The sequence below is a fragment of the Armigeres subalbatus genome, chromosome 2 (genome assembly GCF_024139115.2).
Source record: "Armigeres subalbatus isolate Guangzhou_Male chromosome 2, GZ_Asu_2, whole genome shotgun sequence".
NCBI lineage: Eukaryota > Metazoa > Arthropoda > Insecta > Diptera > Culicidae > Armigeres > Armigeres subalbatus.
In genome coordinates this window covers 330,966,685-330,978,024 of record NC_085140.1, presented here as the reverse complement: position 1 = coordinate 330,978,024, position 11,340 = coordinate 330,966,685, and the positions used below count along the sequence as shown (strand labels likewise).

At 46.0% G+C, this 11,340-nt stretch overlaps 2 protein-coding genes and 1 pseudogene across 2 annotated transcripts in view; 2 read left to right on the top strand and 1 right to left on the bottom strand.

Moving 5' to 3' along the window:
* The window catches only part of LOC134212750 (zinc finger protein 14-like), a 36,945-nt gene that overhangs the window by 18,330 nt on the left and 7,275 nt on the right, over window positions 1-11,340 (top strand). The window lies entirely within an intron of this gene.
* LOC134216922 (guanine nucleotide-binding protein-like 1) lies at window positions 7,158-9,643 on the bottom strand. Its single transcript, XM_062695686.1, has 4 exons — window positions 9,402-9,643; window positions 8,960-9,312; window positions 8,742-8,888; window positions 7,158-8,678 (listed from the first exon to the last, which is right to left on the bottom strand). The coding sequence occupies exons 1-4, from the start codon at window positions 9,478-9,480 to the stop codon at window positions 7,491-7,493; spliced, it is 1,767 nt and encodes a 588-aa protein (XP_062551670.1). The 5' UTR covers window positions 9,481-9,643; the 3' UTR covers window positions 7,158-7,490.
* On the top strand, window positions 9,673-11,337 carry LOC134209972 (RNA-binding protein spenito-like; annotated as a pseudogene).

Genomic DNA, 11,340 nt, shown 5'->3' with positions numbered 1-11,340 from the left:
TTGACATCAAAGTTCACAAATCTAATTTTCACTGTAAATAATGCACATGACGTCTCATGTCAAGATTCTCTATATCAAGTAGCTATATCACCAGTCTGAACGTAGTCTAAATCAAAGCTAATTGAACCCTATTCTCTAAACTAGAACAGCGTATGAAGGGCTGCGGACAAATGTCGAATAAGCACATTTTAAAAATCTTCAATGCAATCTACCTGATCTAAACAAAATGTTGAATAATATGTTAGAAACATGCTTTTGAACTAAAATCTAGAATCTAAAATCTAGAAGGATTGGAAGCCTTCGTTTGAGAGGCATGCAGAATTTTTTTTCAGAAAAGCTCTATTGTTTCGTTGCAAGAGGTTTATAAGCATCTTTCTACGCTCGGAAGCCTTCTTCAGAGTAGCACGAATGCCTCCTTTCAAGATGTTAAAAAGTCTTCTTTCGAAAGGTTCGAAAGCTTCCCTTCAAGAGGCCTGTGTCTTTTTGCAAGAGGCCCGGATGCCTCATTTTAAGAGAGCCGGAAGCCTTTTTTCAAAAAGCTCGGGAGGATCCTTTCAAGAGGTTCGGAAGCCTTTTTTAAAAAGCTCGGAAGCATTTTTTCAAAAAGCTCGGAAGCCTTTTTTCAAAAAGCTCGGAAGCCTCCTTTCAAGAGGCTCGGAAGGTTTATTTTCTCAAAAGGCTCCTTTCAAGAGGCTCGAAAGCTTCCATTCAAGAGGCTCGGAAACCTCCTTTCAAGAGGCTCGGAAGGCTCCTTTTAAGAGGCTCGGAAAGCTCCTTTTAAGAGGCTCGGAAGCCTCTTTTTAAGAGGCTCGGAAGCCTCCTTTCAAGAGGCTCGGAAGCCTCCTTTCAAGAGGCTCGGAAGCCTCCTTTCAAGAGGCTCGGAAGCCTCCTTTCAAGAGGCTCGGAAGCCTTCTTTCAAGAGGCTCAGAAGCCTTCTTTCAAGAGGCTCGGAAGCCTCCTTCCAAGAGGCTCGGAAGCCAGCTTTCAAGAGGCCTGAAGCCACCTTTCAAAGGCTTGGAAGCCACCTTTCAAGAGGCCTGGAAGCCTCCTTTCAAGAGGCTCGGATGCCTCCTTTCAAGAGGCTCGGAGCCTCCTTCAAGAGGCTCGGAAGCCTCCTTTCAAGAAGGCTCAGGAAGCCTCCTTTCAAGAGGCTCGGAAGCCTCCTTTCAAGAGGCCTGGAAGCCCATTTCAAGAGGCTCAGAGCCTCCTTTCAAGAGGCTCAGAGCCTCCTTCAAGAGGCTCAGAAGCCTCCTTTCAAGAGGCTCAGGCCTCCCTTTCAAGAGGCTCAGAAGCCTCCTTTCAGAGGCTGGGAAGCCTCCTTTCAAGAGGCTCAGAAGCCTCCTTTCAAGAGGCTCAGGCCTCCTTTCAAGAGCTCAGAAGCCTCCTTTCAAGGCTCAGGCCTCCTTTCAAGAGCTCAAGCCTCCTTTCAAGAGGCTCAGAGCCTCCTTTCAAGAGGCTCAGAAGCCTCCTTTCAAGAGGCTCAAGCCTCCTTTCAAGAGGCCTCAGAAGCCTCCTTTCAAGAGGCTCAGCCTCCTTTCAAGAGGCTCGGAAGCCTCCTTTCAAGAGGCTCAGGAAGCCTTCTTTCAAGAGGCCTGGAAGCCTCTTTAAGAGGCTCGGAAGCCTCCTGTCAAGAGGCCTCGGAAGCCTTCTTTCAAGAGGCTCAAGCCTCCTTTCAAGAGGCTCAGAAGCCTCCTTCCAAGAGGCTCAAGCCTCCTTTCAAGAGGCTCAAAATCTCCTTTCAAGAGGCGAGGAAGCCTCCTTTTAAGAGCTCAAGCCTCCTTTCAAGAGGCTCAAGCCTCATTTCAAGAGGCTCAGAAGTCTTCTTTCAAGAGGTTCAGGAAGCCTCCTTTCAAGAGGCTCAGAAGCCTCTTTTAAAAGGCTCAGGAAGCCCATTTTAAAGAGGTTGGAAGCCTCCTTTCAAGAGGCTCAGGAAGCCTCCTTTCAAGAGGCTCGAAGCCTCCTTTCAAGAGGCTCAGGAAGCCTCCTTTCAAGAGGCTCAGGAAGCCTCCTTTCAAGAGGCTCAGGAAGCCTCCTTTCAAGAGGCTCAGAAGCCTCCTTTCCAAGAGGCTCAAGCCTCCTTTCAAGAGGCCCGGAAGCCTCCTTTCAAGAGGCCTCAGAAGCCTCCTTTCAAGAGGCCTGGAAGCCTCCTTTCAAGAGGCTCAAAATCCTCCTTTCAAGAGGCTCAGAAGTCTTCTTTCAAGAGGCTGGAAGCCTTCTTTCAAGAGGGCTCAAGTCTTCTTTCAAGAGGCTCAGAGTCTCCTTTCAAGAGGCTCCAGGCCTCCTTTCAAGAGGCTCAGAAGCCTCCTTTCAAGAGTCTCGGAAGCCTCCTTTCAAGAGGCTCAGAGCCTCCTTTCAAGAGGCTCAGGAAGCCTCCTTTCAAGAGGCTCAGAGCCTCCCTTTCAAGAGGCTCAGGAAGCCTCCTTTCAAGAGGCTCCAGGCCTCCTTTCAAGAGGCTCAGAAGCCTCCTTTCAAGAGGCTCAGAAGCCTCCCTTTCAAGAGGCTCAGGAAGCCTCCTTTCAAGAGGCTCAAAGCCTTCTTCAAGAGGGCTCAGGAAGCCTCCTTTCAGAGGCTCAGGAAGCCTCCTTTCAAGAGGCTCAGAAGCCTCCTTTCAAGAGGGCTCGAAGCCTCCTTTCAAGAGGCTGGAAGCCTTCTTTCAAGAGGCTCAGAGTCTTCTTTCAAGAGGCTCAGAGTCTCCTTTCAAGAGGCTCAAAGCCTCCTTTCAAGAGGCTCAGGAAGCCTCCTTTCAAGAGTCTCAAGCCTCCTTTCAAGAGGCTCAGGAAGCCTCCTTTCAAGAGCTCAAAGGCCTCCCTTTCAAGAGGCTCAGGCCTCCTTTCAAGAGGCTCAGAAGCCTCCTTTCAAGAGGCTCAGAAGCCTCCTTTCAAGAGGCTCAGGAAGCCTCCTTTCAAGAGGCTCCAAGCCTCCTTTCAAGAGGCTCAGAAGCCTCCTTTCAAGAGGCTCAGAAGCCTCCCTTTCAAGAGGCTCAGAAGCCTCCTTTCAAGAAGGCTCAAGCCTCCTTTCAAGAGGCTCAGGAAGCCTCCTTTCAAGAGGCTCAGGAAGCCTCCTTTCAAGAGGCTCGGAAGCCTCCTTTCAAGAGGCTCGGGAAGCTTCTTTCAAGAGGCTCGGAAGTCTTCTTTCAAGAGGCTCAGATTCCTCCTTTCAAGAGGCTTGGAAGCCTCCTTTCAAGAGGCTTGGAAGCCTCCTTTCAAGAGGCTTGAAAGCCTCCTTTCAAGAGAGCTCGGAAGCAGGGACAGGAACAGTTGACATTTCTTTTTATCATTCAATCTGCCAAGAAGTAAAGAAAAACAAAACACGGCAGCCGCAGCATCAGCCACGAGCAAGCAGACGACAGTCAGCACATGATTTTATTATTTTCTCTCCCCACAATTAATGTTTCTGTACGCTCATTTCACGACGACATGACCGTTTTGGTGGTAAATGATTATTTCTTTACTCCTTGCTCATTTTAGAGGCTAGAACTAATGAATTAGTACCAACGGCTAGCATTCTTTCTAGGCTTTGCGCCACAGGCAATTTAACTCGATTCTGTTCTGTTTGTGCTGCGCACAAACCAGAAACAGGAAATCTGCTGACTGCACCGACGGCTCGACTATCACGCAGCAGCAGGCAGGAACATACAAACAGTTTGCCTCATCGGTAAAAAAATGTCACAATGAGGCGTACATTTTTTTTTTGGAAAACCGTTTCGGTTTGTGCGGGGCGTGAAATTTGTCCGGATAAAATGTAAACATTCGCATAATCACAGTGTTTTACTGTACATTTCCCAACACTGCTCGGAAGCCTCCTTTCAAGAGGCTCGGAAGCCTCCTTTCAAGAGGCTCGGAAGCCTCCTTTCAAGAGGCTCGGAAGCCTCCTTTCAAGAGGCTCGGAAGCCCCCTTCAAGAGGCTCGGAAGCCTCCTTTCAAGAGGCTCGGAAGCCTCCTTTCAAGAGGCTCGGAAGCCTCCTTTCAAGAGGCTCGGAAGCCTCCTTTCAAGAGGCTCGGAAGCTCGTGAAGAAAATGAATCGTATAAAATATGGCAGACTTCAGTAGGCTGGTCACTTAGTGCGAATGTCGGAAGAAAGAATAGCGAAAACAATATTCAAAAGAGGTCGGTGACTTCGTGGAAGACCACCATCATGCTGGCTGCACGTGATTGAATCGGACCTCGGGACCTTAAACGTTCGGGGAAACTGAAGGAACATGGCTCAAGACCGACGATTATTATTATTGGTTTTTTTACAACGAGTAATGCATTATGCACTGACCCAGCACACGCGTAGTAGTTGCCAAGCTACCACATGGCAGTTTATCGGAGAGTAGGAATTCTCACCACTAAATCCTTCTTGGGCATCAAACCTGATTCCCTTCGGGACAGCTTTCCAGCATTACGCCTGGGGGATAGGCTGTACTGAATGTACTCATTCACACATGCACTCACTATTTGAGACCTACTTGGATGCTCACTCTAACACTCCACTGCCATGCCTCGAAGAGTCAATGGCGGTAATTGCCTGGGCCAACAGATACTACGCCAAGTCACTCCTACCTCAGCATGTGTAGTCTACGCTACGACACTCTTACCTCGGCACAAGCAGATCACTCGCTCTACTGCCGAAGTAGCCCACGCGCTTACCCTACCGAAGTAAGGACAGCCCTTGGGGATTTTGGGACGTCATATTGTCAGCTTCAGAGTTGAACCGAGCCTGGCGATATGACCGGATTTACACCGTTACGCACTACTTCAGAGTATCCATATCCCAGCGTAACGTCCGATCTGCGGTCCGCCGTTTATGGAGCTCTATAATACGCAGTCATAGGTGTGTAGACGTCGTAACCAAACAGGTAGATATGAAGACTATCCACCACCGGTCTGTATACATTTCCTCTCTTCCCACCTGAGCGTATGTCTGCTCCAGCTGTGCATAAAATGCTTTTTTCTCGTCGTCGGGTCGCTTTTCGTGTGGGCCTTTTTTCCTTAGCTTGCACATCCTTGCGTTGATTGGCTGTGTTGCAATTGCAGTATAGTCATTGACTTTGAATAAGCATCGAGCTAGTCCGTTATGTACCTTCTGTTATATAATCTAAGTTACCATAGCAACACATGGCAAATCGTAGCAACCTGTGGTTTGAACTGAAATAAATTTTTCATTAGTCGTTAGTCATTCATTCTAACTGGTCGTTTTCATTTCACTCTGCAAAAGGTTATGGGCCCAGCGTGTGGGCATTAGCCACATGAATATATAAAAAAATAAATTTTCGTTCCCTCATATTTTTCAGAAGCCTTTTGGGTCTTACAATGCATGTACGAAATTTCAGATCGATCGGTGAAACTATATTTTAGCGCCGGCGATTTTAATTTTCCATAGGATTTACTATGGGGAAATTTACCTTCACAAAGCAAAAATCTCCTAGGTGTCCCATTGTTCTCTAACGATAAATCGATCCAACAACATAGGAAATTTTACCAGCAAACTTTCATTGGAAGACCGCAAAATGATCCGACGCTCGTGAAAAATGTTATTTTCATAAAACTAATTGCTGTATGAACGCAAGGCTCATTGCACTTTTTGTTCCAGCATCACTGCCGTCTGCTGCTTGCTGTTGTTTGTGGAGGATTCGCTTAGCATGAATGAAAAGCGGGTTACTAGGGATACGTTAATTGGGCTTGCTGTTTGAGTCTTCGTCCTTCTAGGTAGAAGAAATTCAACCAAATTTTAATGAACTGTGATTAACAAGAAGAGGCATGTAACGCACACTTTATGGAACGTACAAGCAGTTTGACTAATATTGACTCCACCTCTCGTTTATTCAAACATCCATCAAGTTTTACCAACAGCGGCACGAACAATCAATTTATTCGACCAACAATATCACACACGAACGACCGAAGCGCCAACTCGAGCACCAACCATTAAAAAATATATGGGGGTTTGTGAAACTTCACTACAAATGCTCAAACATGTTCGGCGTACCTTGACTCCACCCCCGACAACTCAAACCAAAATCAAACCGTTTTAATTTTTTCCAACAGAGCCGCCAACTGTCAAATGGTTGTTCGAACAACTTCACACACGCTCGAACGAAGCAGCAACCGAAGCGTTTTCTTGGGGGCGGAGTCAATGTTCGTCACCAACTGCTTGACTGGTGTGTACGTTGCATTATGGAACGTACACACGGTCAAGCAGTTTGACCAACATTGACTCCACCTCTCGTTTATTCAAACATCCCTCAAGTTTTACCAACAGCGACACGAACAATCAATTTATTCGACCAACAATATCACACACGAACGACCGAAGCACCAACTCGAGCACTAACCATCAAAAAATATATGGGGGTTTGTGCAACTTCACTACAAATGCTCAAACACGTTCGGCGAACCTTGACTCCACCCCCGACAACTCAAACCAAAATCAAACCGTTTTAATTTTTTCCAACCGAGCCGCCAACTGTCAAATGGTTGTTCGAACAACTTCACACACGTTCAAACAAAGCAGCAACCGAAGCGTTTTCTTGGGGGCGGAGTCAATGTTCGTCAAACTGCTTGACTGGTGTGTACGTTGCATTACACACACAATGCAACGAAGCGACTATGGATGCGAGGTATAGGTTGGGGCTTCTTATTCTCGACGTCAATGGTTCGAAGCTGATCTGAGCGGAAATTTTTCGATACTGGTATTCTTTAGGAAATTCTTTGTATTTCCAAATACTAACTTCCGAAAAGCTTTCTGGTATTTCTGAAAAACTAAGATACGATTCTTGTGAAACTGAATTCAGAAGAGAATAATTTAATGAAGTTGCTTTGCTTCTTTGATATTTGATTGATATGCCAATAATTCAAATCAAAGACTCGAATTATAACTATTTTTTTTCAGAGGGTATTCCTTTGACTTTCATACAAACTTTTCTGTCAGCGACTTGCTCAATTCCTTGTCTAAACGAGTCATTATATCAGATTTTGATGAAGCTGCTTTTCGGATTCCGTTTTGATCGTACTTGTATAAGGGCCAAGGGGGCAATATGCCTGTTCTTTGGGCTCATAATAATTGTGCGAACATTATGGTTTTCTTTTAAAAAATTTATTCTTAGAAACTAGTTCTTCACGTAATCAATATTATGAAGAAGATGATTGTCATCCTAAACATGAAACGCCCATCATGCTGCTGCCGCTACATATGACCTCTTTATTGCGAATAGGCAAAATACAGTACCAGGTATTCTGTTTTAGAATGCATTTGAGACTTCTGCAAATCGTGTGGAGTGTGTAACAATAAATATACGTAACAAACGCGTGCAAATTCTTAATTTATACACAAGAGCACCACTCTGCGCACTTTCGTTCTTTCATAGTCTTATTCTCACTTCATCGCCCGAGCTTTCTACTTTTTGTTCACTACATTTATAGTAAAATATATGAATATAATGTATAGAGTAAAAAGCGTATAAGTAGGTATTTCAAAAACCTTTCATGATAACATTGAGTACATTGAGTTACTCTGGACTGCCGAGCAAGGAGAAGGGATTGGACATTTTAGAACTGATCGGTGATATAGTCGAGTTGCCTTCCTCGTCCTCCTCGTTGTCGGCATCGTTACTAGCGGCGCCGGCAACGTCTTCCGTATCTGTGTCCGATATGTAGTCGTCGTCGTCTTCTCTGTCGTTGTTTTCAGCCAGGGCTTGAATTTCTCTCACTGCCACTAGCTCAGGATCCGAATGTAGCTGTTCTTGCAGTTGATGAAAACCTGGAGGTTTGAGCGAGAGGGTGATCTTTCCGTCAAGAGCCATTCTCAGGATGTTGTTGGCGGCACGGTAGGTATCTGGACGGGCCGTTTTAGCGGTGAGGAAGCCACGTTTAGTTGCCCAAGCATCGCAAACGTCTATGGCTGACCATTGCTCGCTGTTGTCATTCGACGGATGCTTCAACGAGAGTAAGGCCGGAAGATCCAATCGTTCGGCTAGGAACTTTATGGAGGCATAGGGTTCGCGCAACTGGGCTATCGGATAGCTGCCCATGAGAACCTGAAGCTTGCGAGGGATGGCAGATGGGAAGACCAAACCCGGACAATCACAGAGGCGAACCGTATTGGTTAGGAAGATAGTTTGAAAATGTTTCGTATGGCCTGGAGTTCGGCTTACCGAAACTACCTTTTTACCCATAACCGCGTTGAGCAAGGAAGATTTTCCAACATTGGGAAATCCGATGCACCCGATTGTTAGTACTCCATCTTTAAATTTGATATGCTCTTCGAAAGAGAAATCTTTCTCTTCTTCGTGAATGTGTTCCGCCTCGCAAGCGTCGTCGTCGTCACCGTCCACATCCATTGGGGCGCATCGTTCTTCGAGAATTTTCTGCTGCCACGAGCTCAGATTCACCTCATCTCCCACGTACTCGCGACAAATGCCGTAAATTTGCTGCGCACCTTCAGCGGCCATACGCATTCGTCCCTTGCGACGTCTGATTTTCAGACCCTGTTTGCTCTCCTGCTTTCCACGCAGATTATATGAAGGATAGGACGTAAAGAGGACAATTTTTATATCTTTGTACGTTTGTTGAAAATAACGTTTCCAGGCTAGAACCGCTTCCGGATCCACAAGATCTACTTTGTTAATAACCAGTATCATCCCTTTTCCAAGATCGTTCGTCACATAGTGATATAGCGATGGTGGAAACATCAGCGTCTGTAAAATAATACAAAAATGATTGATTCTAATGAATAATATACCATTTCAAGAATTTCTCACAGGAAAGCGAGCATCAACGATCACCAGCACAATGTCGGATAGTTCAAGCACCCTCCACAACTGTCGCCAAGTTTCCAAATTAAGCTCGCAAAAACTCAACGATTTCATATCGTCATAGTGTGTCTTCTCCATGTATGTGATGTATTTCTGCAATTATAAGGCTGTTTGAATATCTAATCTACATTGCAGTGCGTTGGCTTATAGCAACTTCAACTCACGAAAAAGTATCGATTCTCGTTACTATCCAGCTGCTCTTTGGACATTTCGTAGGTCCACTTGGGTCGCTTGGGAAACTCATACCCGACGAAGTAGTTGTCAGCCAGCTCTAATTCCTCCGGTTGGCAAGGCACCAGAGCCTTTAGTGCTTCCTCCTTCATTTCGCGCAGCTCCTTGCCGGTTTCCCGATGGAACTGCAAAACGTAACGATTGGCCTTGCTGCGGGGGTCTTTCGTCGGTTGGAGGTTGATCTTTTCGACATTTTCGTGAAACGTTTTCGGAAAGTCACTGTCCTCGCTGATGTCGCTAGATTCCTCGTCGCGTAATTTACGGATAATGTTATGCGATGTGCTAGCTGTCGAGAAACCGGGCATTGTGTTTACACAATCGTTATGAAATAAATTGCTTTCGGCCGATTACAATTTTCGTATTTTAAAAACTTACATTTAGCTTGCTTTTTAGCGATTAGTTGCTGCTTTTTCTGCTTTCCACTAAATGGAACCTTTCTGCGACCTTGGGGCATTATCAGATTTTAATTTGTACACAAATTCACGTAAAAAAGTCTTTAATTTTGATGATTTGGCACTCCCTTTTGCACGGCGCACTTAATTTTCAATCAAAACATTGCAGCTCTGGATTGTTTTTTGGAAAGCAAAAAGAAAATCAGTTGGACAGTGATGCCATGTTCCAGCATGCATCGACATGCCAAAAACACATGAGATGTCAGTCGATATTTCAAAACCCGCACACGGAAATACGAAACAATTCGTATCAGAGTTTTCAAAAGGACTTATCTGCATTTGTAAATAAAGATTCAAACGTCAATTTGACGAATCTGATAGCATAAACATAGACGGTGTTAAATATATTGTGGATTTACTTGACCAATGGATTCGAAGGTCGGTTCACTTGCCTATTTCAAACGTTCCCTTTCCCAGCAAGGCTTGCCAAACTCAATAAATGTTTCTGCTCCTTGTCTATCAAAACAGATGTCAAAACATCGCCGCATAGTAAAAAAAACCCTTCACTGTATTGTTACAACATTAAACCATTGACGAATACATAGACCTAAATGTCCGGTACAAAGCCATCAGAAAATCGGGCACCATGTCTTCTTCTTCATTTGAAGAAAATACCCCTCGTGGGTGACGAATTACATAAATATTTTACGAGCGCTGACTTACCCTCTTGACGTTTTGACAGTTTGTTTGTTTTCTCCCTCACCTTGTGACGTCGTTTCGGTTCGTTTGTTGTTTGTTCCTTTCGTTACTCCCGTCAAGCGTGAGTCCGACCGTTCTGATGCCACCGACAAGATCGAATATAACAAAGGGGACACCCAGGCCTACATTCTGTACGATTCTATTGATGCTGCTACGGCTGCTGTGAAGGAAATGCGTGGATTCCCGTTAGGGGCACCGGATCGTCGTATTCGTATCGATTTTGCTGACAACGGAACAACACCATCGTTCTCAAAGCGCAGTGGATGTTTTGAGGAAGGCGGTGAGTATCGTCGCGCCCCCGACTACGAATATCCGGAAGGTGGTGCATCATACGAGGAAAATTCATTGTACGGCTATGGTGGAAGACCGTTCCGCGGCAGAGGAGGATTCCGCGGCAGAGGAGGATTCCGCGGGCGTGGTGGTTTCCGTGGCAGTTTTCATAGTGATGGCCCACCGCACCACGGGGACAATGATGAATGGCGTCGATCAGGAGCCGATGGCGAATATGATTCACGCCGTCGTTCTGGATCACGTGAACCAGGAATCGATAGATCTCGCTCCCGTTCACCGAGGCGACGCAGTCCGGCTGATTCGGATTCTGATTCGTCTTCTCATAGGAATGGCATGTTATCGAATGCAAGAACGTTACCAGAAGTCGCACGGAAATCTACCACATTCTGGCAAGGGCGCTGATTTTGAAGAGTTCACTATTCCCCACCAAGTTGCACCTAACGGACGGAAACAACGAAATAGTGGACAGCCTGATGAAGGACGAGGAAGGTAAACACCACCTTCGTATTACTCAGCGACTACGCCTCGATCAACCCAAGTTGGAAGATGTGCAGTAGCGCATATCGACGTCATCGTCGCACGCAATCTTCCTCGGCCTGCCGGGATCGACGTCATCGGTAGCATCGTCGGATGATGCCAGCGTTCAGACGCGTCCACTGCGTAATCTCGTGTCCTACTTGAAGCAGAAAGAAGCGGCCGGCGTTATATCCTCACTCAATAAGGAAACGGAAGCAACCGGTGTGCTCTACTCATTCCCGCCAAGCGATTTTTCGACAAAATTGTTGAAACGAACATGTCAAAACCTCACCGAGGAGGGACTGAAGGAAGACCATCTGATAATCGTGGTGGTCCGAGGAGGAATCGCCTGAGTT

Coding starts and splice junctions, on each gene's coding strand:
- LOC134216922 (XM_062695686.1), bottom strand. CDS start 9,480: ATGCCCCAAGGTCGCAGAAAGGTTCCATTTAGTGGAAAGCAGAAAAAG. Junction 8,889..8,959: donor ACGAGAATCGATACTTTTTC/GTGAGTTGAAGT, acceptor TTATAATTGCAG/AAATACATCACATACATGGA. Junction 8,679..8,741: donor TCGTTGATGCTCGCTTTCCT/GTGAGAAATTCT, acceptor ATTATTTTACAG/ACGCTGATGTTTCCACCATC.